This window comes from Platalea leucorodia (genome assembly GCF_965183815.1).
Source record: "Platalea leucorodia genome assembly, chromosome: 3".
Taxonomy (NCBI): Eukaryota; Metazoa; Chordata; class Aves; order Pelecaniformes; family Threskiornithidae; genus Platalea; species Platalea leucorodia.
Genome location: NC_138825.1, coordinates 44,274,988 through 44,302,698, shown reverse-complemented (window position 1 = coordinate 44,302,698; position 27,711 = coordinate 44,274,988). Strand labels below are relative to the sequence as shown.

At 39.1% G+C, this 27,711-nt stretch overlaps 1 protein-coding gene across 10 annotated transcripts in view; it reads left to right on the top strand.

Moving 5' to 3' along the window:
• ACTN2 (actinin alpha 2) overlaps window positions 1–27,711 on the top strand; it is a 70,158-nt gene that overhangs the window by 27,780 nt on the left and 14,667 nt on the right. For 7 of the 10 annotated variants that reach the window (XM_082305682.1, XM_082305689.1, XM_082305690.1 and 4 more), the window contains exons 4-13: window positions 5,009–5,095; window positions 6,189–6,276; window positions 8,347–8,425; window positions 11,857–11,938; window positions 14,079–14,164; window positions 16,878–16,970; window positions 17,980–18,210; window positions 19,368–19,515; window positions 21,062–21,212; window positions 26,919–27,027. In XM_082305682.1, the coding sequence (XP_082161808.1) occupies window positions 5,009–5,095; window positions 6,189–6,276; window positions 8,347–8,425; window positions 11,857–11,938; window positions 14,079–14,164; window positions 16,878–16,970; window positions 17,980–18,210; window positions 19,368–19,515; window positions 21,062–21,212; window positions 26,919–27,027 (1,154 nt within the window). Of the gene's footprint in view, window positions 1–5,008; window positions 5,096–6,188; window positions 6,277–8,346; window positions 8,426–10,074; window positions 10,154–11,856; window positions 11,939–14,078; window positions 14,165–15,309; window positions 15,396–16,877; window positions 16,971–17,979; window positions 18,211–19,367; window positions 19,516–21,061; window positions 21,213–26,918; window positions 27,028–27,711 lie in introns of all 10 variants that reach the window. The other 3 variants (XM_082305686.1, XM_082305687.1, XM_082305681.1) reach the window with 2 other exon arrangements.

The window sequence follows — 27,711 nt, the reverse complement described above, 5'->3', positions numbered from 1 at the left end:
GGCTGGAGCAGGAAGATTCATTAGGTGGGGCAGGGGCATCTGTAGAAGTAACAGAGAGATCTATCAGCATTCATTGGTTCCACAACGGTTTGACTGAGCCTGCTTGTTTCCTCAAATACCGTTCACCAAATGTGTTCAGTTTCTACATCTAGGACTCAAAAATCCCAAGAAATTGTGTTCTCTGGGCAGAGCATTTGTTTGAACTCACCCTTTATTCATTTGAGACTGAACTGGGTGGGCCATCTGAGTCCCAATCCATACCATCTATCTCTAGGCACATAACAGAGACCTTTTTTGAGGAATATATCATCAGTGGGGAGAAACTGGCAATTCCCAAAGGCACTTCAGATCTCAGAAGAGCTCTACTGCATTTCAGAGGTGCCTGGCTCCCTCCATCAGTTGTACAGGCAGTCAGGGGCAGCTGGGCCCTTTGCTCAATTAAATGAAGTGGGATGGAAAAATATGCCAGTACCCTAAACCTCTGCAGTTAAGGTTATTCTGAGAGCAACATGGCATTGAACGGACAGCAGAGGGTACTGAAGAGACAATTTATGTGTGGAAATGAAAATTAAGAATACAGAAGCCTGTTTGATAGCTGGTGCAGAAATACTGAGAGTACAGAGTGTGGAGCAAATGAATGGTAGTTTCTGTCATGCCATGCTGGGACTCTGAGGCTTCCTGACCAAAACCAAGAGTGTACCGAAGGAGTATCTTGTGGGACAGAGTGTTCGTTCTCTCTGATCACAGTTTGCACAATGTACTAATGTTTTCACACCTAGGTTCTTCAAGCAAGGCTGGATTATTTAAACCAAGATACATCAGCTCATATCTGCTCCTGAAAAGAGCAGGCCAGTGCTCTGCACTCCCTCATTTTGCCCTGCTTATTGCTGCTCATTGCTGCCAGGGTGCTCAGACTAGGGAGCAGCACTTGAGCACTTTCTATATCACCTGAAGGCAAAGCATCTGGGATAGCTCAGATCAGCCATTAAAACCATTTAAACTAACCCTGCTGTTCTCCTTGGCAGCAACTGGCATGAGGTTAGATGCTCCGTGATAATAGGTAATTCCCTCTGGAAGGGAGGCAGGAACAAGAGGCAGTAACCTCTTCCACCTTGTCAGTCAGTTGCTGCAAGGTGATGTCTGTCTGTGCACTCAATATTTCTTCCTGCATGTAACAGCAAGCCATAGTTAGTAAACCAGGACGTTAAGGTGACATTCTTGGCTGTGATGCAGGCTTTTATTACCCGTTTCTGGAATTCTCGATCTGTAAAATGGAGGGATTAGAAGCAAAAATTAATTTAGTAGCATTAAAAAAAAAGTTTTAAATTCTTGGGTGGAAGCAGAGGAGAAAAATCCACTGCTACTGTCACAGCTCAGATGCAGAGAGGATCCTGTCATTGTAAGACATTGCACTATGTCAAGTATGGCTACTAACACACATTAGATTGCATCCATGTGGGCAGGAGCAGATAGATTCGTGTGCCTGCCACTCCTACTCTAAACAGGCTGAACACAAAGCCAGCTCTGGCCCAGACGTGCTTAGTGCCGTGTTAAGTTTACCACATCCCCTCTACTAAATTTGTTATCTAAGGCACAGTGCTGTGCTGATGCAGCAATGCAGTATCACATCTGACTGGGTATAGTTTCACAGTGTGGGACCTCTGGCACCAGTATGTGTTTAAAGAGTCCCTGTGCCCCCTTGTCCTGCATACTTGCTCCCACACTTCACAGCCCTACCCTATCACTTGGGCTGACAACTGTTTCTGTAGCTATGCTGGAGACTGGATCAGCAATCTGATCTGGTTTTAAAACACATTTCGCCTCTTTTTTTTTTTCCTTTTGTTGCATTTTTCAGCATTGTCGACTGGGCAGTCATTATAGTGTGAAGGTGGAATGAATGCCAGCAAGGAGGCAAAGCACAGGCTCCTTAAGCTTGTATTGTTATCAAAGTCCTTAACCCCTTAACTCACTGCCCCTATGTGTGAGCATGGGGCATATGAGCTTTCCTGCATCCATCTGTTTTGGCATTCTCTGAGTTACATGGATGCTTGGAATACTTTTTAATTTCCAAAGCACGAAAATTTTGTATCTAAATCTGCTGAGGATCATGTTTTATTATCTGACATGCTGAGTGGTGAAGAGCACGTAGGTCCAAGGGGACCAACTGGAATTTAAAATGGGGCCTCAAAACAAAGATTAAACTGCCATTCCTGTGGGACATCAGTACAAAGTGCAATTTAGTATTTTTAAGGAGCCAAGGATATTCTTTAAAGCCATCATTACTGTTCTGAGGCTGACTTCCTTGGTCCGTCTGTGGCGTGGAAGAGAAAGGTGATCACCTTTAACTGTGATGCTGAGCAGAAGCCCAGTTTATCTACTCTGATCTACCTTGTGGAAGAGTCTTTCTCTCCACTGGTGATGAAATGAGACGAGAGAGTCAAGAAGCTAAAGCAAAAGCCGTGAAAGTAGTCCTTATGAGCCATTCACAGTCCAGAAGTTAGAAGTTTTCCCTTAAGTTTTAAAAATGTGCTGTAACTCCATTTGTAAGGTAATTGCATCCCGAATGAAATGAACTGAGATATGGAGAACCACAAAAGATAAGTATCCTGTTAATAGGAAACACTTCTGTACTGCTTTTCGGCGGAGCGGGAGAAATATTAAAGGCCAAATGATCTGTGAATCTGCTACAAGAAGGTTAGAATAAAAAAAAGAAATAAAGCCAAAGCAGAAAAAAACGAAATTAAAACCTTTGAGAACTTGCCACACTGCTTTGCTTAGCTTTTTCCCTGGGGAGTTTCCCCTTCCCTTTCCCTTTTCTCCTTTCCTGTCCTCATAGGTCAGCAAGACCTTTTTCCCCAAAAAGCTGTGGCTTTGCGTATGTGAGGTGTAGGAACTGTATTCCTCCCAGAGCAAACGGGCCGTATGAAGAAAATAATGAAGTCTTCTATTGACCTGTAGAGGAAAATGATAGGAATGAATCAGTATTTTTTCATCACTGATGCTTTTCAACATTTAGCAACTTTGTTTTCCTTCTGTTTAGATATTTTTCCTTGTCTTTTACATGTCTTTTTTGTGTTTTATGCTAGCACTAGATAATGAGAAACCCAAGCTGGCAAATCACTTGAAAATTCTCCTGAGGCACAACATAGAAAATTCCCGCTCTTGCTCTTTCATTCTGTCTGTGTGCCCATATGGATATGTAAATCAAAACAATGATGTAGTGATTATGTAAATCCATGAATTGATTGCCTGACAATCAGCAATGCCTCCTGAGTATTTAAACTAATTTATTTTACATTTGAAGAAATTCTTCTTTACCGTATATACATATCAGACATCTGATCAAAATACAATGAAATACTTGACTGAGGAGGAGGGAGGACAGAGAAGTAGCAACATGTGCTAATTGCTGTTTGGTCTTTTTTGGCTGAAAGAGTTTGGTTTTGAGATTTGAATAGACGAGTTCTTTCGGGACCAATAAGATAGTAATAATTCATGGAAGGCAGGCAAAGTGAGGTAAGAATTCTGGAAAATTAGTATAGGACCCAAAGGGGAAAGTGGGGAAAAAAGCCATTCATATATAAACTTGGATTATCACACTAGCAAAGTAAGTATAGACTAGTGATGGGTGACACATCTCCTACCACATTTGTTAATTCCATAGGTTCAAATGACAGCTTGTGTCACATACTACCGCAATTTAACATGTATCTTAAGTCTCAGAGCCAGCAGCTGCTTTGTTCTGTAAAAGTTGCCCCTGGATTCAGGCAACTTCTAAGTAGCAGAGCGACTCCATTTTCTGCTGGCACCTCTGCTGGCATTTGACGTTAAATTGAGGAAATTCCTCCTGCTCCAAGTTCCTCCTGCTCCTTCCCCAGAACACTAGTGGGCCCCCAGGCAGCCACAGCTGCTCCACTTTTTGAGGAAGGCTGGAGGTGACTTTCAAGCAGGGGAGCAGCTGGTGCCTTCCCCGCTCCATTGCTCTTTTGGTGTGAGGTGGCTGGAAAGGCAGTCTGCAGTTCCCCTCTCTCATTTTCCCACCTCCTCCCCTTCCAGTGCTGGACCTCCTTATAGTCTCACTACGTTCTTCTGAGTCTCTCACCATACTTGTCAGATTGATTTGACATTATCATCACACTTAAGTGATCTGGCAGTACGTTTTTTGGTGTTGAGAAATGTAAGTGGTATCACTGTTCATATTACAATGTAGGAGCACTGGATTCTGACTTGTCTTGTGGAAGGGTCACCCGTGTATGTGTGAGAAGGGTTGGAGAAAGCATCTTCCTAGTCCCTTGTGTTGTAGGTAGACTCAAGCAGTCTTGAAACAAGTTGAAACCCCAGAGGTAAAAAATCCTATATTATATTAAAGATACATAAATGTGCATAGGCATCAGAGCTGTAAGACATTACAACCTCATGGCCTTGTTTCTGAACTGCTTGGCAGGAAGCTGTGTAGCATGGTCTCAGGAGGTACTGTGTCTCATGAGCTGTTCTTCGTATCTAGTCTGTACTGGCACTATAGGTAATATTCTCAAAAAGGTCTAAATAGCACAGGGGGATTTCTGAGTACCTTTTTATTAAAAAATAATACTGTTAATGTCCTGTAGTTTCTTAAAATTTGGGATAAGACCATATTTTTTCAGTTCCTTTGTGTTTGAAAACAGTAAGGCTGGTATTGTTCAAACTTTAAATAAGCATTTCCCCTCAGTCTCTCTCTAAAAAAGTCAGCCTAAAAGATAAAGATTTGAGACAGTTACAACTACCTGGAGAAAAGCCTTTTAGCATGGAAGTGACTTTAACCTCAGTAATCTTCAGTCCTACTACCAGGGTAGCACAAGCATGAGTTTGTTGAAAAATGAACCCAGATGAACTCTGTGTAGATAAAGAGTTATGGCAGAAATATAACAAATGTATTAAATACAATATATTATTTATAGAAGTATATGATTAAAATAACAGAAAACAGAAAACGCATTCTAAATACTACTATCTCTTTTTTTTGCCTTAGAAATTGTTGACGGCAATGTGAAAATGACTCTGGGTATGATCTGGACTATCATCCTTCGCTTTGCTATTCAGGATATTTCAGTGGAAGGTAATAGTAATGCAACTATGTAAAATAATTAGGAAATTTGTTTAAAGACATTTTTATATGAATTGTGCACAATGGAGATGAGTGTTTTAAAAATGAATTATTTTTTCACGGAAAATGATACTGCAAGTTCCCTCTCTGGTGACAAAATTGATTTCTGGAGGGAAACAGTAATTACTCTCCTTATCCTGAGAGAGATCTTGAGCCAGCTTTCTAAATGCAGAAGTTCAGGGCATGTCTCTCAGTTATAGAGATAGAAACATGCCTGTGTTTCTGAGCTTCAGTGGCCTGAAACTATGCTGTACCCTGTATGGTGGTCCTATTTCCAACATACTTTTCCAGTCCTGTCCATTTCTCACATTCTTTGAAAATATTATCTGATTATACCCCTCTTTTTTCTATCACTTTTTTCCCCCCACTGCTTCAGAATTTTTTCTCTTTAACTTTCACATGGTAACTGGCTCCAAAAAGTGTGTTGTAGTTACAATACTCTTTAAATCAAGTCTATGCTGTGAAAAGTCTAGAATTCTAGAAACTAATCTCAATTTTCAACAAAAGTAGAGTCAATTCAAGCTCTGCATGCTGTCCTGCCCATAATTTGTGGGACATTAAATGTGGACCTAATGGTCTATTTGATCTTTTCTATCCTTTATTTATGCATTCAGATGCCCATAGGGTTCGGATAATGAAGGTATTTCTTCAGCACTTGACGCTTCCCCATAAGCAAATGGACTGACACTACATGCATATTTCATGTAGGCACCTACACAATCTTTTCTGTCTAGTTCTATTATATTTGTACTGGCTATTTTTCTCCAAATATACATTCTGCTCTCCAACCAATATAATTTCTTAAACTTCTAATATCCCAGAACTATTGTGCAGGCTGAGACTCTAGTCTGAGTTGTTCCAGTTGAGCTGACCTCTGTGTCCTAATGGAGCACCATTAGTCCATTTGTATGAGTATCTTTTAGGATTACATGTTGGCTTATGCCAACCAGTTTCAGGTGGCTGACCGCGTTTAAGATGACAATAAATTAATTGCTTGAGCACTTTTTACATTTTTCCTTTTTTTGCTCCCTGGTGTCCTTTACAGAGACCTCTGCCAAAGAAGGGCTGCTGCTGTGGTGTCAAAGAAAAACTGCTCCTTACAGAAATGTGAACATTCAGAACTTCCACCTGAGGTAAACTTCCATTATTTCAAGGGGTAGAAGCAGTCTAAAATATTTTTAGGTCAAATTTTTCCCACAGTTGCGTAGGTATATTTTTGACAGGAGGATTTCACTCTTCACTGTTAATTAGACTTTTTTCAAATTCAAATTCATGCTCCGTCTTCAGAGTCTTATTTTGGTTAGCATTTGGCTTATTTACCATGCCTTCCATAGTTACTGTTCAAAAGAAAAAAATCCATACTACATACAGAATGACCATATTACATTATTAGAGGTCCTTGGTATATGGAAATATCTGAGCACTGCAGCATAGTGACTTGGCAAATGAGAGCCACTCTTGGTATAGACTGTTCTTGGCAAAAATATCAATGTGCTGAGCATGCAAATATCTCATTATGATGAATCAGTCTTTATTATTTTGTAACGTAGCTGTAAATAAGGAGGCAAAAATGCACTCAGTACATAACAGCAGCACTTTAAACATGTTTGTTTTCAGAATCAGGATCATTACCTAAGTTGGAAAATTTAGTGAAGCTCCAGCCTTGTAGTTCCGTGTTTTCATTAAGGGCTAGAAAGGGAGTTCCAGGCCATATGCAGGCTGCCTGATTTGGGGATTTCACTGGGCTAGGTCCTGTAGCTCTGCCGGTGACCCACCTCATTCAACTACATGACTTGCCATTTGCACTGTTTAACCATGTGATCTTGCCTTCCCTGAAACCCTTTATAGTACTTAGAACAAGAGCTCTGTATTACGGTGTTTCGGTGTTTTGAATTAATTCTCAATGTGCAGCACCTAAAGCACACATAGTGATAAGAGAAGATACAGTCCACACATGCATCCACAGAGAAAAAGAATTTGTTTGATTTACAGTCCCTGTACTGCCTTTAAGATATCTGAAATTTGTTATGTGTTATTTTCCTTGAATATATAGAGGTATATTTCAGTAGAGCTTTATATGGATGCAGGGTATACTGTGAGTCACTTTATCAGAATCTTAGTGTGTATACATACATATTCTGCTCTGATACATGGTATGGGGAAAACATCTTGAATGGAAATACCTTGATTAATATTTGGGTTGATCGACTCTTACAGAACTACTTTACAATGGGCTGTCCAGACCATTTTAGTCCATACCTTTTGGAAAAAAGCACTTTGTTAGTTTGGTGCTCATTTTGATTCAGTTTTACCTCCTGCATGATTTTATGTTATACAATGTATGTATATTCTGCTTAATTGTGTTACATTTGTATTGGAGATGGTTCTGTTATTTGAAGGATCTACCCAGACATCTCAGTGACAGGGATTCTAACAGTAGTTAATACTGATTAGTATCACACAATTACTGCACAGGATAAGACCTCGAACCCACAGTCCCAGTGATTGCATAAAGTGTTTACATAAAGTATCTTTCAGAACAATTGCTTCTGGCTGAAATGAACCTCTCATAATCTTTCTAAATAGATGTTATTTGTAGCTCTGTTCATTGCCTGTTCTTGCCTTGGAAGGTAGTGGGCCTGATGTCACACTGAAGTGTCAGAGCTCAGATAGAAGCTGTCGTATGTGTGAAGTGTTCTAAATAAACTAAGCTGATTTATGACTTCATATTTCTATGAGCATAACATGGTTGTGCCATTAGAATTGTCTGAAATAACTGACACAGAAAAAGCCAATTGCTTCAGCAAATTCAAGTAATTGCAGGTTTGCTCTCCTTTTATTTTTTCGCAAACATGCTGTAAATGTAATAGGAGATTATGTACTTTCATTGATGAATGTGTACTCTGAGCTATCCTGGAACACTGCACAAATTAAGCAATTGAAATCAGGGACTATTGCACATAATGTACACTGCCTAGAAAGTATTATGGAGTCCTTAAGTGTGTATGGACTGTAGAGTAAGTTATGTACTACAGGAAAGTGTATAGTAACAGAAAAGCTCAGAGAGATGAGAGTTGGCAGGACACAAGTGTCAGCATTTGACAGGAGAGTTCCTGCTTGATTTTAAGCCTTGAGCAAGGATCAAACTGTAAAATACCCTGACTTTATTAACTATTTTTTCCATTCTATTTTTTGTTGTAAAGCTGGAAAGATGGCCTTGGATTATGTGCACTTATCCACAGACACCGACCTGATCTTATTGACTACTCCAAGCTAAATAAGGTCATCAGTCTGGGTGGTACAGCATGCTGTCCTGCAGTGATTTTGCTCACTTATGGTTTGCTTAGCATGTTTTCTAAGACATAAGCTGAGGAGTGCGTACTAACTCTGGCTGGCTTTCTAAGCTCCCTCCAAACAAACGAGTGACATGGAGGAAAGGACCCCATGACTGTCCTGTGTCCTTCTTTCCTTCCCATTACAATGACTTCAGCATTTAATTGCAAGTAATCTGGTCCTCAGCTGCTAGGTAGTTGATGAAGTCTTTTACACTGCCCAATATGGATGTTAAATACGCTGGAATTCACCATTCACCACTGATAGTATTGTACAGTCCATCCTGTTTTGTATCTGGTGTAAATGACTAGATTGCAAAGCAGTAAACAATGAGATGATGATTAATCATAAAAGTCCTTGGAACAAACACTACCCTTGGTAATCAGAAGTATAGAATAAGTTACTAGTCTTACATAGAAAATAATCACCAATTCTTATATTATACTTCTACCTATACTTCCAGACAAGTGGAAACAAAACTGATATCCTGACTTCCTTAGGTAGTACCTCACGGGGATTACAAAACTATTTTATTACAGTGTGCTACTTATGGCAAAATACACATTTTCTAAAAGATACCAGCCACTTTGGTTTGAGAGGTAGGAATGAGAAGCAAGTAATAATGTCAGAATTTCTGGGTGCCATTACTGAAGAATAAAACTTAGAAAGAAAGTGGAATGTTGTCGTTTCACATTAGCTCTCAGTCCATACGCACCATTTTCTGCTCTCTGGAATGAATGCATCTTGAGGTCTCAGGTAAACACCAGCGAAACAGAGAAGTTAATCATGGTTTTAATTTGTTGAATGCAACTTTTCATTTATGAGAGAGACTGGTAAATCATAGACTATATTTTCCATTTCATGCCGTTCCATTATAAATTGGCTTTACTAGTGGAATCAGAAAGCCTTTGATGGGGGAAAAGATGAATGAATGAAATGAAATTATTGGAAAATTTAGTGTGCTTTATATATATGTTAAATGCATGCTGGGGTTCCCAAGGTATGCAGTGATGAAAATTAAATGAACTTATTCCTAAACACATAAGGTTTTAATTTAGGCAGTTGTTAAGATGACTGCGGATCTGAACCAAAGAGCAAAATATTAGCCATCAACACCAGCTTGTTCTCTAATCCTGTATATAACCTTTCCTATGGATAAACAGATTCATGGTATGACTAAGCTACCTGTCTCTGTGAACATGTGCTTAAGCATGGCACAAACAGAAGTTAGTTTGATTGAGTTCATGCTTTGAAAAGTGGTACACAGTACTAAAAAACTTCACAGTATAACCATCCTATATATGAGGGCTGAGAAAAGGGAATAGAACATCAGCGGATCTGCTTCAGCATTACTATTTCCCTCTGAGAGGTTTCCAAAATAGGAAAAGGTCAGGTTTCAAACCGAGGCTGAGCTGTGGCACGTAAAGCACATGCAGAAAAATCCTAAAATAGATCTTGCTTTTCTGGCCTGGCTGTGTTTGATTGACTGCTCATTTTGGTTACATTAACAGCTGTCTTGGTGTCTTGTTTCTTGGTTTCTTATCTCCTGCATGCTGTCCTTTCCTTTTCTCACCAATGTGTTTTGTGTGAACTTGTAGCTGGAAAGATGGCCTTGCTTTCAACGCCCTTATCCATAGACACAGGCCTGATCTTCTTGACTATGACAAGTTAGATGAGGTATTTCTTTAGCTGTAGCAGAGATTTTTAGTTACTGTGGCTTGTAGTTTTGTTTAAAAGGATGGGTGATGGAGATCTCCTCCAATTACTCAGAAGTTGCTGTGATTTTAAACAAATCCTTTACCAGTGGAGCACTGTTTACTCATGGACTTAGTACCAAGCACACAAATAGGAGGTGTTCATCACTCATCCATAAGCAAAGTGTTTTAACCTAGTCAATAGGTCTCACTTAGATTTAGTGTATTTTTCTCCAATTTAATTTCAGTAAGAGTTTTTGTATACACATTTAGTAAATGTTGTATTACAGATGGTGTCTTGTGTAATAGTAAAAATAAGTTCATGGGTTTTAAATATTGTCCGCATTTTAAGTTCCTCTTAATGTCAATGATGCACAAAACGGCTAAATGATGATAGAGTGAGAACTTATGATTAGAGGCTTTGTATTCTATTATACCCAAATTGTTAGGTTTCAAAATGTAGACTCTTCTTCATAACATATTTTATTGAACATGCAGCTTTTAAAGGAAAGGCTATCTAGTATGATATGTTTATAGAAGGACGTGTCCTGGGCCTTACTACTTATGATACCTGGCATATGTATGTGCATGAGGAACAGACTTCTGTGAAACTCAAATAATTACTGTGATTCCATAGTAAGTAATCTTACTAATTTAATTTCAAAGTAACGAAAGAAGTATGCTTGAGAGTAGATCCCTTTATAGGAAGTGTTTGTATTCAAATGGAAGCCCTGGAAATTCCCTACAGAAAACCTGTTAACATTTTTTCAGTGCCCTCCAACATCTCTAGCTTTGCTCTTCTGTGTCCTATATTCCCAACCTCTCTCTGTAGACATTGGCATTGTTCAGAGTGGCTATGATCATTTAGCAGTTTGTGAATATGTGAAAATAATAATAGCATTAATAACATGAACTGCCATTTCACATAGGGTGTTTTCACTCCAAGCTGATACGGGAAGGCTGCCTTAAGAGCAGCCCTCATCTGACATGCTCTTCTGTTGTCAGCAGTAGCTGTCTGTAGTGTAAGACATGAAATACGTGCTGTTTATCTGAACTGTGCTCACTGCTTCCTTTCTCTTTCCTTCAAAAACCAAAATCAAAATCTCAAAACCAGAGGAAGTTCTTGAATTTCCACAGCTCTAAAATTCAATTTATAGAGGCGTTACAGATTGCTCTGTCCAGGCCAAAACTGGAAAGTTTTGCTCCTTCTGGAGAACTGATTTGTCTGTGCTTGCTTCTTCTTATGCGTGCACCTGACCAACAGAGACTCCATAGAATTCTTATCCCTGTAATATAATGTATAGTAGGTATAAAACATGCAGGACTAACTTTGTGATGAACGGTCTAGCATAGCCTACTGGACCAGTGGCCTTGACTTGTACTTACTGCTGTATTTAATTCAGAATTAGCTCAGAATTATGAGTGTACATTATCTATGTTTCCCTGCAGAATATATTTGGAGCAGAGTCCTAGTGGTACATAACAGCTTATTAATGTTTTCTTTTGAAAGTATAGCAGTAGATAAACCAAAATTTCATATACCTATACTCTGCTTTTTGAAGAACAATAGTTGTGACTCCAGTTTACAGCTTGGAAAAACAGAATAAGTTTTAGTGTACCTCCTGTAGTCTTGCTTCAAGGAAAAACTTTTATCTTTGACTAGTTGTATTTTCTTCTTTAATGCAGGATGACCCCATAGGAAATATCAACCTTGCCATGGAAATTGCTGAAAAGCATTTGGATATCCCTAAGATGTTGGATGCAGAAGGTGAGAGTTATAGCTTACTGAAGTTTGTGTTACTCACACACAGGAGACAGTAAAACTTCTTTTGTTTTGTACCTAGCAAATTTTCAACATTCCTTCCACGTGAATCATAATGGAGCAACCTGCTTTGTTTTCAAACAATGTTTTCTTTCTTATTCCCCATGTACTAGATAATTTCACTTACTTTTTGCTTTATTCCTTATTGTTTGTTATTTATTATAGTTTGTTATTTATTATAGTACTTTGGACCCTAACCTCTGCACATGGCCCCACTGTGATAACTGAAGTGAAATGCAGGATCAAAAGATAATCCTTGCCTTTAAGAAATTAAAATCTAAATCTAATAAAGGGAAATACAACTGTTAGCAGCTTAAAGCATATTCACTTTTTTAAATGTTTAAGGGAGAGGGCCAGAAATGGAAATAGAAGTACAGAACTTCCAAAATATACTAACAACGTGCCTCCTATGAAAGAGAGCTAGGTTGAGGGAAGCATTTTTTTGGCTTATTTTAATCATAAACCTTTTGCAGTGATAGTTTTAACAAATAGTTTCACGTTTGGTTTCTCCAATAATCTTTAGAGTTTGTTGACAAATAACAAGGAAATATTTATTAAAGTTTCCTGAATTTCTTCAAAGTAACCAAACTTTTGTACTCCAGGCATAAAATGGTGCCAAATTACTGGAATTTGCCCACACTAGTTCAAAGCATTCTTCTCCAAGTATGCAGAATCTGCTCTGGTGGCTTTTCAGTAGAGCAGTGATACCATGGGAGTTATCCAGAGAGCTCAAACTCAGTGTGTCTGCTCCCCTTGAAGTCTTTGGTAGGAAAGTTAGGCCAATACAGGATGATTTGGAAAATCCATGTTGTAACCTCTTCATTGAAGAGGTTTCTTGGTTTCACCTTCATGCTTCAAAACTAATTGGTTTCATTTTTTGAATTGCAATTCCCCTTTCAAGCACCACTTAATTATTTTACTCTGAAATACTGTGCAAGGAATAAACAGAAGTGCTACCTCCTTGCCATTGAACAGATCCTACTATCATTCTCCTTTCCGCATTTTTTCTCTTCACATACGATGTAAGAAACGTTATTTTCCTCACCAGATTTTCTGCACATCCTAGCCCTTATCTTACTATTCTCCTTCTTGGCAGGGGAGGGGAATATGAAATCATGCTTCTTGTAACACCCTCTAAGTATTCACCATCACTTTTTACTCTCTTTACTTTGCAAAGTTTTGTTCACAACTATGTGAAGTAGATGGAAAATCAGTAAATACATTGGTCCTGAACTTAGAAATCTCGCTGTTAATATTAGAAATTGTCACCTCATTCCTGGGTCTTTTCACACCAGTATCTTCCCTCTCCTTATGTTGGCAGGAAACCTTGCAGCTTGCACTAGCATCATTCATCACTCAGCTGTAATTGGTGTAAACCCACCTTTTTCTGCCTTTCTCTGTTAAGTATTGAAAAGGTCCATTTTTACCAATGTACCCATGCCTTGATTGCACCCTTTCTATACTTTTACTCTTTCCTGCTCTAATAGGGACAAAGCTGTCAGCCAAGCCAAACTCTTCTGTGATTTATGCTATTAACTAAAAAGACAGACTGGCGCAGGGACTGCAAATGGTTACCATCCAAGCTTTTCTTAGCACAAAATGTGTTTCTGGACTGCAGGAGTTCTACGGGTTTCCAATGTACGCAAATACCCTGTCAGTCACAGGGATCCTGTGCTAATGTACACTGTATGCCCTCCTATTTTGTGGCTGTCAGCGGCTGTGTTTAACTCTGGAATAATTCTAGTCACTTAGATGAAGTTGCTTTGGAGCGAGAGTGAGGCTGAACCCAGTAGATCTGCCAGCCATGCCATCTGCTTGGAAGTTTCCACAAACCAGAAGGTAGCAATACCCTTCTGTACAGTCTCAGCCTTCAGATGTTTTGCCATTTCAGGCAGAGTTGTATCTTTTCCATTTACTGATTCCTGAAGCTTATCTAGCTTTGCACTGATATCAGTAAATAGATGCAACCTGAATAATGATGTATTTATTTTGAATCCTTACAGCACTGAGGTGGCATCATCAGCATAATCTGATGGAAGTACCTTGTGAGAATTTCTGAGCAGTTAACCCTCTTCTCTCTACACAGATGTAGTAAACACTGCCAGACCTGATGAAAGAGCCATTATGACTTATGTTTCCTGTTACTACCATGCATTTGCTGGTGCTCAGAAGGTGAGATTGTAGAAGATGGATCAGATCTCATCCTTCACCTTCTGTCTTGTTTCTTTCAGCAGTTTTTCCTCTTCTGATCTTTTCCTCACTAGTTACTAGGACAGCGTCTTAGAGCTGAGCTCATTTCCTGTTGCCTGATTCTCTCTGTGAGCCACTGTCTTGGTAGAGCCAGTAGTAGTCTATCCATTTGTCCCATAGAAACAAACCTTCCTGTCTCATCTTTCTATGTATTTACTAATAATATCCAGTAGGTTTTTGACAGCTTGTTACTGAATGGGATAGAGGACATTATTCTCTTTAACTGAGCTTGTGTGCATTCATTTGAAGCACCTTTAAAAATGCAAGGTGAAAATAAGCTCATAATGAAAAAACAATTTCAATAGCAGAATGCCATCTTTTCTCTCCCTGCTGGATATTATTGCTGCTACAGATGTTAAAATCATCATAACAGATGCTCAGAAAATAAACCCTTCTCTTGTGCTTTCAGGATTGTTTTTAAAATGTTAAATGCTTAATGGTAAGTACAAACAGCAACATAAAACGTTGCTACTATGCAAAATAGACACAAAAACATACATAGACATCTCAGAAGAGCTCTGGAATCATGTCCTAATGAAAAGAAGGAAAATTTTAAAAAGCAAGGCAGTTCAAAGTTGGACATACTTCAGCTATTAGTAATATAAAGAATACTGGTATATTCCGCTAAGGTTATAACTAATCCACATGCAACTTTAGAGAACATCTCCCTAGATCAAAATGTAGTCTGTCTTTCCTGTGTCTTAGTCAAAAAAACCCCACATTCTAAGTCACCAGACATATGCATGCCAGTTCTTAAGCAGATAGTCCTGGTAAAATTTTAATATGTGTTGTCACTCCCCCTGTGATAATACTGCAGGATCAAGCTTATTAAAAAAATTCCACCTCTTTGTAAGAGCTTATGTTGAATTTCTGGTGTATGTTTTATTCTGTCAGCACCCATCAATCTAACACTAAATTTTTTACAGCTTTGTAGAATTTCTAGAGTACAGAGCTATGGACAAGAAAACAGTCAGAATGACATTATGTTGTGCTTTTATCTATTCATCCTGTTTTCTACTCTGCGATTCTTTTTTTGTTTTATTTTCATTTCTCACTGCCTCTTGTAGATATTGTGAACACTCCCAAACCTGATGAGAGAGCTATCATGACATATGTGTCCTGCTTCTACCATGCTTTTGCTGGAGCAGAGCAGGTATTAATCAACTGTCCCTTCAGGTTGCTGTGGTTTTGATTGGTTGTTTCACATTTCCACTAGTTTATTTTAAAAAAACTAATTTAGTACTTTGTGCTTTAATTAACAATTGCAAGTATTACTTGAGCACTAATACTTGTTTTTAACCAACCCTTGAACTTGTTTTAGTTAAATGTTGTGTAGCAAGTTGAACTTCTTTATTTCCAATGGACATTCCTGTTTCTAATTTTGAGTCTTTATTTGGTGATTATGAAGACTGTTTCAGAAAAACTGTATGTGCAGAAACTGTGAAATGGAGTTGTTGTTTGTTGCTACATCAACATCTTATGCGATTGCTGCATAAAAGAATGTTAGACTTTTGGAGATTGAGACTATTCTAGACTTACTCATGCTGAGTAGTAATTTAGGGCTAGATTTTCAAAGATGCTTAAAGATGCAGAAAGGCACAGAAGACATCCAACACAGTATTTGTGCCTGGTTCCCACTGAAGCCAATGGAATTATTTGCGGATCAAAGTACTAGTATAAGAGGCAAGAACATCAGCAGCAGATCTGTCATACAGGATGGGATTCTCACTTACAAATGTGGCATTTCCCGCTGTTCTGCTTCATACATTTCTAGCCTACAAATGGCCATAACCCAATTTATGTGAAAAAAATAATAAAGAACTCTTAAAGTAGTTGTTATTTTTCCTTCATCCTGAGGATTTAAATTCCCTTCCTGTCTGGTAGGCCCCCTGCACTTTATCAGAGCACAGCTATGCTGTTGTGCCCTCTTGCTTCTAGGTATGAAGGGTTCGCTCTTCGTGCAAAAGGGAGATTACACGTACGCTGTAACACAGGAGTCTATGCAGATATTCGTTTGATTAGATATACTCCAGACTCACATTTGTATGAAAGTATAGATCTGTTATGTCAAACTATTAATGTAAATTTTAAATACGGCAGAGCTACACAGTGCCTTCACAAATAACTTTGGCAGGAGGCATGAAAAGATTCGCTGTCAGTGGTTGAGCTGCGTATATTGTCAAGGCTGTATGTACATGTGACGTGCAGATAGAGAGTGGTCTTGGACTCCTGAATCACATGGGGTGTCTTTCCAGTGTGGCTAACAAATCTAATATTTTTTGGTGTGATTTAAAAAAATTAGCCTAATGGGATAACTTTAAGAATGGCCTAAGTCATCTTTGAAAAGAAAAGATTTATTAGACAACAATAATGGCAGTGTGAAATTCCCCCTTGTATAAGGCTTCAGTGTACAGCAAGGTGTCTTCTGTGCTGATCTGTGCCTTATTCAGGCCATTGGAGTCTGTGACTACAGAAGGAGGGTAAATATATATCTAAGTAACCTAGGAGCACAAATCAACAACTATAAAACAATGTGATTTTTATTTGCAGCAGCCACATTCTCTCTTTCTCCAAGCCTGTACCTTTCTCAGAATGTGCTTATGAATATGTCCTGTTTATTTGCTGTGTTTTACAGGCTGAGACGGCAGCTAACCGGATCTGTAAGGTGCTTGCTGTGAATCAGGAAAATGAGAGGTTGATGGAAGAGTATGAGAGACTAGCAAGTGAGGTAAAGACAGCTGTATTTTTAACATGGTGATAATTACGTTAATGAAATACTGCAAGCTGAGAGATTCGTGTACTGTCCACAAGATAGCAAAGTAAAGACACTACGAGGGTAAATCTTACAGTGGCAGGGTACAAAGCTCAGTTGCACAAGATGTCAATGTTCAGGTGACTCCTTTGCCACAGACTTCCTGTGTGACCTCCAGCAAGTCACTCAGTCTCATTAATGTGCCAAAAAGGGTGTTTTGAGGACTGTCATCGGTCTGCCCCAAGACCAGGTTTGCTGTCTGTAATCTCCAAAGACAGCCATCCTTGACCACATGTGGAACATACATCCTGCAAGCCCGCTGGCTTTGTGTAGTGCAAAGCACACCTGGACAGGGTCTCTCAGGGTGTTCACAATGCCCCTGGGAACACAGGCAGCAAATGAATGAAGAAGGGGCACATTGTGCTCCTCCTGTCCTTTCTTGGTAAATGGCAAATTTGTTGAGTCAGGACTACAGGTGTGTAGTGCACAAGTGAGAGCTCCCTTCTCTTTACTGCGTAACCTGCACAAACATTCTGAGATCATAGACACAAAGGCAGTAGTGCTACATTGGCACTAACGGACTTCTGAGTGAAGATTTTTATATTACTTCAGTTACTGGGCTGGTGTCTGTCCTGATCTCATGGTTATGACTACTTGAGACATCAAGACCAATACTTTTGAAAGTGGCGAATGATTTTGGGTAGCGCAGGTTTTGAGTAATTAGCTAGAGATACCTTATGTGTGCGTTCATCTTTCTAAACATCAGGGTATTTCTAGAAATACCTAGAATATCTGCGCAAATTAGTAAAAAAGTATTGTTTAGCTTTGAAAATCTTGTACTTACTTGCCATTAAGGCACTGATACCAACTGAAGTCAATAATATTAAAATGGAGCAAACTTGATTAGGATTTGTGCATTCAATATGATCTTTTTTTGGTTGCTTTTCCATTGCCTTTATTTCAATTGTTTGTGTTGGTTTGAAAGCTTTTAGAATGGATTCGCCGGACAATTCCTTGGCTGGAAAACAGGACCCCAGAAAAAACAATGCAGGCTATGCAGAAGAAATTAGAGGATTTCCGGGACTACCGCCGGAAACACAAACCTCCCAAAGTCCAAGAGAAATGTCAACTGGAGATCAACTTCAACACCCTGCAGACAAAACTGAGAATCAGCAATCGACCAGCTTTCATGCCATCAGAGGGAAAAATGGTTTCAGTGAGTAAAGGAGGCATCAATATTCCATTCTCTTTTTTATCAGCGTTCTCACAAAAATTTCAACATGAAGGAATGAAATGCCATTTTAAGTCATCCTCAGAAACTTCAGTTTGTTGCACTTTATCAATATCAAACCACTCTTTTTACAAGTTCCATTTCATTCTAGAATCTTGCTTTCTCTTAAGCATGCTTCTGTCTCTTTGAAGGCTTTCTCCAAGAGCAAAGTGTCTTGAGACGTAAGATGATACAGAGCTTCCTTTGGGAGTGTTATCAATACTTCTCTATCAGTGAGGCCAAATATTGTTTATTTAAGTAAAACTCACGGTGTTTTCACTGACATTTTGGTCATCAGACTTACAGAAACAGACATTCCTCAATGTATGTTCCTGCTTTTTTCTACTTCTAAAATTAAATTTTGGTTTTTCTTATGTCTGTGAAAACAATAGTCAGTACCAAGAATTCTCATCTGCTGATAAGTATTGTGAGTTGACTGTGGGTCAAAACATTTCCTGTGGAATATAGCAAACCTGTTGCTGTACTCTGTTCTATCATTGTGTTTTGGGTGCTCAAATTTGATAAACAGATGATTGCACTATCTGAAAAGGGCCATTGTCCACTCCCCATACACGGAAAATAAGGGGCCTGTCACTTCAGTTTCCTACTCCTGCCTTTGAGTTTCTGAGGAGGCTCACAAAACTTTGTGCACCACAGAAAGTGAAATGAGTTTGTATTCCAGATAAAATACACGCCAAATCCTCTTGACACTAATACTTTTGCTATTGTCAACTTCCGAGAGCAAAGCACTTTTATTTTGATAAAAGACAGGTATGTCATGACAGAACATGCACATTGTAAAATGGGAGGTAAAAGCAATATATTGTGAAGACACTGAACATATAGCTATGCTTGGAAGCCATTTGTATAGGGGTTTCTTTCACGAACCGACCTGAATAGGGCACGCTATTAAGAGCAGATGTCTGGACTACAAGACTTCCTGAGCTGCCTGACAACATTTTCTATGATTCTGTGATTTTACAAAAACTGGACATAAAAACTTCTCTTTTTGGAACAAAATTGTGAATGAATCAGAAATCTGCAAATTTGGATAAAAAGAGATTATAGTTTCATCCCTTCTCTCCTACGTATTCTCTTCACAGGATATTGCCGGCGCTTGGCAGAGACTTGAACAAGCTGAGAAGGGCTATGAGGAGTGGCTGCTGAATGAAATACGAAGACTGGAAAGACTTGAACACTTGGCTGAGAAATTCAGGCAGAAGGCTTCCACTCATGAACAGTGGGCATATGGTGAGCAGAGATGGCTTTTAACATTTTTAATGTTTTAATGTTCAAGGTTGAACTGTCAGTGCTGAATATTTGCCAGCCAGAAACTGGCTCGGAAGTAGTTTGGACAGTTTTAGAAACCTAAAATAATAACAGATAAAATTGCAGGTTTTGTTAACTATAGTCGTGATCCTAATTTGTAGGCATGTTGCTAATGAAATGTAACTGTAAAAATCATACTCTTGAGATAGTGAGTCAAACTTGATGGGAATATTCAGCATTTGAATACAGGCCATTACTGCTAATACATTCCTATGTATTTGTACACCAGCAATCCAACCGGCAATGCAGTGACACCACTGGTTAAGTGTGAAATTGTTAACAGAGCTATTCTGAGTTGATTGTCCTTTGGCCATCGTGATGTTTTGAATAGTCCACATAAACTACATAAAAATGGACTCATTTCTGCTTTGCTCCATACCCTGGATTACACCCCATTTATAGTTCTGTTTTTTAAAGGTAACCTAACCTTACGTGTAGTTGTAACAGCTATAGGATCATACACTGGCAAACAGTTTTGTTGCGGACCATTAAACATAGATCTACTCTGTCATCCTATTGTTTGCTCTGACAACAGTCTTCCTGCTTCTGCCATGCTTCTGGCTTTTTCCAGCTAGAATCTTTTCACACTGTGAAAGTAAACGAGAGTCCATCCCATAACACAGTTGCTGGAAGCATACAAGGCTGTAAATGGCTGCCAAGCAGATACTAGAAGGGAAACTACAGTGTTTATCAGCCCTGAGAGCCTGTTTTCTGCGCATAAGCTACTCATGGTGACATGTTATGGCTGTTATGCAGGGAAAACTTCACATAAGCTGGTACATAGCAAGCAAAACAACAGGCCCTTCTGGCTCTAGAATTCAGAGCTGTGTAATGCCATGCAGTGAGCTGCAGTTGTAGGGGCTGTCTGTATGGATTCACTTGTCCGACACAGGAGCTACTGAGGAGTAACATTTCAGTTTCTGATTTCCTCTTTGCTTCTCTAGCCTTTCATAAATAGGTTGGTATTTTCCACTTAAAATTCAGTGTTTGATACAAAAGGCAGCCACACATCTTTTTTTTTTTTTTTAAGTGCTGAAATGAATAATGAATTGTGGGCAGAACATGAAAAAGAATAACAGATCATTAGTAAGAGTGAAGCTGAGCATAGCAGTGTGATTTCTGGTTTTGTAAGTCTACTCTACAAAAGACTTACCACAATCGTTTAGAGCCCCAGTTTTTGCCAACGTGCCATTTTTCTGCCATTTTCTCAAGCAATGTAATAGTCGCTATTTCAGACCAGTATAAACAGCCTATGCAAAAATCAGGGAATTACTGAGAGATCTTTAAAAATATATATTTCTAATTAACACTGTTGTGCTGACAATTTGCTACTGATTTCAGTGGGGGTGGGACTTCATCTCATACATATGATTTTCACCATGCCTCAGTTTAAAAAGTTGACTAGATTTGCAATTGTTCTAACCAATAAAGTAATAAAAATGACTAATATTTTAATTTCCTCTTTCAGGCAAAGAGCAGATCTTACTTCAGAAGGATTATGAATCTGCTTCTCTGACAGAAGTCCGCGCCATGTTAAGGAAACACGAAGCTTTTGAGAGCGATTTGGCTGCTCACCAGGACAGGGTGGAACAGATCGCTGCCATTGCCCAGGAGCTGAAGTATGTTCCATTTAAAGGCTTGCAGCTGCTGACATTTAACTTTGCGATAAACTCTTTCCAATGAATTTGATAGTGTCATAGGTACCAACGTAAGAATTCCAGAGATAGCTTCATAAGTATATTATCTGAGCTGGTCACTGAGACCTTTCCCTCATCTCCCCCTTACCCCCAACCAAATATAGCTATTCAACTGACCAAAATTATTTGAAAACAAACATTTTAAAATTGACTTAACAGTAATCTTTTAGCATTAGCTCTACTGATAAGTCCATTGTGTGTTGATGGGAATGCTGGAGGTGTTTATTTCTCAGTTCATATGGTCTGCTGAGAGATACTGCCTATGAGTTTTTTAACTCAGAAAATAATTTCACTTACACCGATTACAGATCAAGCATCTTCACTTTAAAATCAAGCATTTTCCCACAAGTGTATTGGTCCTTCCAAAAGGCTTCACATCCCTATAGTATTGGGTAATGCACTGACTTTTCTGAAGATTTAACTGTCTCTAGTATACTTATTTTCACAATTTCTTCATATTATATTTGGAAGTGTCATTGTCTCCATTTTACAGAAAGGGCAGTGGGGCATATGGGTCATGCAAGCAATCAAGCACAGAAGCTCTCCTATAGGAGAGCAGGAGTTTTCACCCTCATTTCCATCAGCTTAGCCACAGGACCAACACTTGCTCACTCAGCATACTATGCCCAGAGAAAACACAACCGAAGCTGAGAACAATTCTACAACGCATTTAGGCTGCATCTGTGCTGTTGACATCAGCTACATAGGTCAGGGAGGTGAAAAGTCAAGGCCCCTGACTGACAGACACCCTCGGGGCAGCAGAAGTCCTGAGTGTTGATACAGTTACTCTGGCTAAACTCTGTCTTTATGGGTGGAGCTTGCTTTTGTTTGTGGGAAGGTTGTTAATTCACCTGCGTGAAGCACAGTTTTGTCAGCAAAGCTCTGCCCACGCTGGCAGGACTGTAGTGTTACATACCGACGTCCCTATTCTGGTAAAGTTGTCTTGGTGTGTACACCAAGCTAAGGACATTTGGTTTTATAATCTTATGCAGTTAATTGCAGTCGTTTTGTACTGTAAATCAGTGGTGCTACTCCTGAACTTAGCAATTTGGCACATACTTAAATTCATTGCTCACCTGCAGTATAAATCTGTAAAGCCAACCAGAACAAATGTGCAGTAGTGGTTGAAACAGGAGCCAAGATCAAAATTCTCAGATTCCTGCCCTTGGCTTCAGCTCTTCAAGTTTCAGTTTCTCACCTTCTTGAATAGGCAAAACAGTTACTACTCAAAAATCAAGTGTTAAAAACATGCCCTCTTTTCACTTTGTGAAGGACCATGACTCATAAACGGCTCCACATTCATTAAAAATTTAAAAATCAGAGTTGTCTAAAAATGTAGTTCATATCTGATAGCAGCAGCACTTACAGTAATTGTATAATTCAAATGGATTTAGAAGAAAAATTCTGTTTTTCAAGATTATTTAAAGGAGGAAAAGTAAAGCACAGTGGGCAGAGTAAGTACTGGTTTTCAGTTAGTGTGAAAGAAGTCTGAAAAACACAGAGAATGGAGATTTCACTGAGTATGGGAGCTTATGAAACACCTTCTGTCACGCCTTGATCTCTGTTGTGGAGTTATTTGTTCCTCTTTATACTGAAGAAAGTTTCTGAAACACCTAATAATTGCTAATTCAGCTTCAGCTTTACTAGCGATGAGAAACTTTGGGAATGTAGTATACATAGCACAGCATCTGCTTACCAGCGTTTTCAGCCCTGTGTCCTTTACCTCTGGTGAGGCCAGTGAACACTGTATCCTGTCTATTTTAGGATTGTCTCTTCTCAGTTGTTTCAGTAATTTGCTGTGTGAAGTTAAACAAGTTATTTGTGGCCTGGGCTGCAAAGGTGCTGAAAACCCATTGCTTTTAGAGATGCTCTACTTTGACTTCTCTGCTTCTCCATACAATGGGCTATCAGTGCCTGATTTTTCACTGAGACTCAGTAGCTCAGTTAGGCTTAATGCCCTTGGAGAACACTGAATGAAAGGTCATAAAGGTCAAGTTTTATTATTAGCTGCAAGCAAATGGGCAGCCTCTATTTAAATACTGATGTGAATTATTTATACATAATTCCTCACACAATGAAATTATGGAGGAAAATGCTGATTTCTTGCTCCATTCATATTTTTAAAGAAGGATTGACTAGTGTCTGAATGCTAAGAAATGTGCATTGGCACCTGATCCAACGCCTCTTGAAGTCAATGTGGGTATTTTTTTCTTTTTCTTTTTTTTTTTTTTTGTTTGTTTTTTTTTGTTTGTTTGTTTTATCACTGGATCAGGCTCTTACAGAAATCATCATTATCTGTGTCTAAACTCCAAGTCAGTACACCTCCATGTTTTGTTTTAGTCAATCTCTTGGCTGCCTAATGTTGCTGTTCTAAAGGAGAACAATTGCTGTGTTACCTTGAACTCTACCAGTTACAGTTTCCTGTCCTGATACTTTCTGCTGCAGCAGCTCAGCCCACTGTGTGCTTAAGGTTAAAGTTGCTAAAAGCTTGTTGATTGGTGCTGTTTAGATAAAGGATTTGTGTGTGTGTGCAAGCAGGTGATTCCAGCCAGGATGGTGCTATAAGATTGTTGTGTTCCAGCCTGTGTAGACTTAGAAATCCTTGGCAATAAGGCATGACAAGGCTTGGATAGGGCTATGTACAAAGCTGGAAAAAGTCAGGCATTTCTAAAATGGGATTTGCCATTTATGACATAGCAAATGCTAAATAGAACTTGAGTGAGCTGTAATATGAAGTGCCATATTCATTTATGGTCTTATGTGCTCATTTCGATGTTTTCAATCGTCACGATAAAATTTTTGGAATGTAGTTTCTTGCATATCCATCACTTCTAGTATAGCAACTTATTTTCAACTGAGAAGACCACTATCTGTAACGCTGATTTGGAGAGTCTTTTTGCTTCTGGAAACCTGGGCTCAAATTGTGCTTACGTGCATGATTAACATGAGCCTGGTTCTGAAGCAGTGCTAAAGCATGTTGCTCAGCAGGTTATTTTTGTGACACTATCACTGTTCCTAAAGTGATCTCATACTTCAGTGCTTCTCTGGATCAGGACAAAATTTGACTCCATTTTTAATTCTTTACAGATAAGATTGAACTACTTGTAAGACCAACAGGAATAGCTTAATGATTTTTAAATTCCAAACAGTGTAGATTTCAAATAACCAAACAAATAGAAATTACTATTCTCCTGGAAGCTCTGTAACACCTGTGCAGCAGTACTTTGTGTATGCACGATAAGCAAAACTTCTTTTTACAAAATGTGAAATCTAGCCTCTTCACAGCTTCAATATTGAGAGAGATACAAAAATTAATAGGATGAGGAATGTAAACCTGTGTTTTATTTCCAAGTAAATAATCTACTATGAGTTGTTATTTCTTCCTCTTCTGCTTTGAGCAGAAAAATGTTCTTTCACACATATAATACACTTATTTGAATTAAACTACAGCAGGCCCAGAAAGGCAGTTGAGCTACACTGTTTAATGCCACTTGATGATCTAACTTATGATTTTTGACCCACAGTTGCCCTTTTTAAAAGTTCTTTTGATAATATATTTCTCCTACGTATTTGTCCACGGCACATATCCCTGGAAGAAATAGGATAGCAGAGATCTTATGGGAAGTGACTGAACCTCCCTGGCAGAGCTGGTAGAGGAACGTTGCACATTACCTTCCAGGACTTTGACCAGAGCTGGTACAATCAGTCCCTTACTTTCATGGAAGGACACCTGCCCCTTATCCTAATCGACAAAAGGAGCTAAGTGATCCATTGAAGCAAAAATAAAATTTGCAGTACTCTCAGGGATGTGACCTGGAGTATCTGGAAAAATACCCTGTCCATATTCTGGTATATTAGATTTGGTATGTGAAAAGAGACCAGAATACAAATCTCCACATCCCATGCACTTAGTGAGCTCACAGCTCACGCAGGGGCATCATCTAATAATCTCCACATGCTATAATGAAAAAAACCAACTTTCAGACAAAAACTCGTAGCAGCAAAATATATCTCAGCCTGTTTAATCCAAAACTCCATGCTTCTGGGTTAAAATTTCTTAACAAATAGATGACACTTGTTGCATCCATTGAAGGCTAACAAAAAGGCTTGCTTTAAAGGAGGAAAGAAGTTTTTGAGTTAAGGAGCCTTTGTATAGTATGGCTTGCTGGCAGCTTTCTCCTGACATATAATAGTTCTACTTTCAAAATTTTGGGCTGGTTTTGTTATTTTGCAGAATTGTTATGGCATTTTATTTTTACCTGTTTTACCATTCTTTACTTTCAACAGTTGATTGATGGCAGCACATCTGAAGCCTCTTTTAAACAGAATGGTTCGCATACTTCTCAACTTTATCCCAAACTAGATTGCTCTGACTGAGCTTAGAGGAGGAAGCATGAACTCTGTCCCTGGCCTACAGTGTAGCTTCGTGGAGGAAAGCTACCTCTGTTCTCATTTTGTCCTCTGTGATTCTCTAAGTTACTGGTGGAAGTGACCTGTACATCCCTCTTGCCAATTACCCAGAGAAGAACGTTCAAAAGAAGGGAACAAATTCTGTCTGCATTTAATGTCTTGTTCAAGCTTTAAAGTAAATCTTAGTTTCATATTGCCATGCTGTCACATAATCACAATCTCTGCAATGTTTAGTACTGGGCAAAGTGTCCTCAAGGAGCAGCCAAGAGCTAAATTCAGTGGATGATGATACACCAATAAAAGTGAGCTTCCAAAGTGCCAAACGCATGTATTTTATTATGGTCATGATGGCTGCAGCAGAACCAAGGGGATTATCTGCCACTGAGATCAAAAATTCAATTTGAGACAGAGTCAGTGCAGAATCTCAGGACAGAGCCTTAAAAAGTTGTTCCAGTCTTAGGCAGAATAGTAAGTTGCTTTCTGTCACGATAATATCAGCCTATTAAGCAGGTGAAAAAGCAATGCTAACTGCTACAGCCTTTGTGGGTGCACTGATTCGTGCTGGTGGCATACCTGGGTCTAGAGATTCCTGTTCTGTGAACCAGCCAGTTCTAGGGTGTAGCTCTGTGAGGAGTTCCTGGAGAGGAAGATGAAAATTGTTCTCTGTGCCTCAGATCTGGGCAGCCCCTATTAGTATTGCCAAGCCTGTGAGAGAGAGATTATGCTTTGAATGCAACCTGAGGTCTGTTTCTCAGTTAAATAATTTCAGAGCATATGAGGCTGGAAAGGATCATTGGATTATTTAAAACAAAACATATATTTCAGGCCAATTAATTTAAAACTGTACCAATCATCAGAAACTTGATAAAGCCCCAGACTGAAGTGTTCTCGTCTTCAGGAGATCAGATTGCTTGTGCCACAGGAATAGCTGAGACAAAGATGGTTAGACACCTTAATTGTCTTTAATACCTGGATGTCACAGATGGATACTTGATTTTTCTCACAACACAGGAGGTTGGTCCTGTTCCTGTGCTGTACTTCTTGAAATGCTGAATGTCTAGATCACACATGTCTATACTGCAACACTTGCTTACCTGGAGGACAAATATTGCAAAAAAGAGGGAAAGAATTACTGAGGGCCGGTGGAAGAGCGTGGGCAATGCAACTGCTCCTGTCTTTCTGGAAGTCACACAGATTTTTGTCTTCACTCTTTCTTAGTGAACTGGACTACCATGATGCTGCAAGTGTCAATGATAGATGCCAAAAGATATGTGACCAATGGGACAGCCTGGGAACACTTACTCAGAAAAGGAGAGAGGCACTGGAGGTAAACCATATAACAATGATCAGCAGCTCAGCTGAAGCAGAGAGGGGGGAATAAACCATTTGTTTCAGATCCGGAAACAGTGCCATTGAGCATCCACTTTGGAATCCAAACAGCAATAAACCCTTTCCTCAGATCTCCATGTCATTTTGCTGTGGTTTCGTCTGCAAACAGCTTGAATTGCTCACAGCAGACTCAATAGTGCTCAGCTGCCAAGGACAGTTCTAAAGCAGCAACAAGTGGCATGCAGTTTATAGCACCACTCTTTGGGAATTTCATGTCCAGCAAGGATAAGAAAAGCCATTAGGTGCTTACCTTTTCATACTTGTCTGAGCTTAATCAGGTGAGGTACAGGATAATGGCCAGCACTGGGTTAATTTTTTGGCAGCAAGTATTCCAAAGCACTGAGATACTTTCCAAAACCTTGTTCCTTAAGGAAAGAGGAAGTCGCACACATGCATGCCAAGGTGGAAAACATATGTCTTACTCTTCCTTTTTATACTTACAATAAATTATTAAAGCAAGATTGGCAGATTTTAATTGATTTGCAGATAGATCACAACAACAAAAATACTTAAAATATCAGTAGTGAAAAAGTAATTTCACCTGTTATCCTTCAAAGGCATACACCCCTTTTAACATGCTGGATATGAGAGTAACTTTACTGCAGTTAGTCCTATTGCCCTG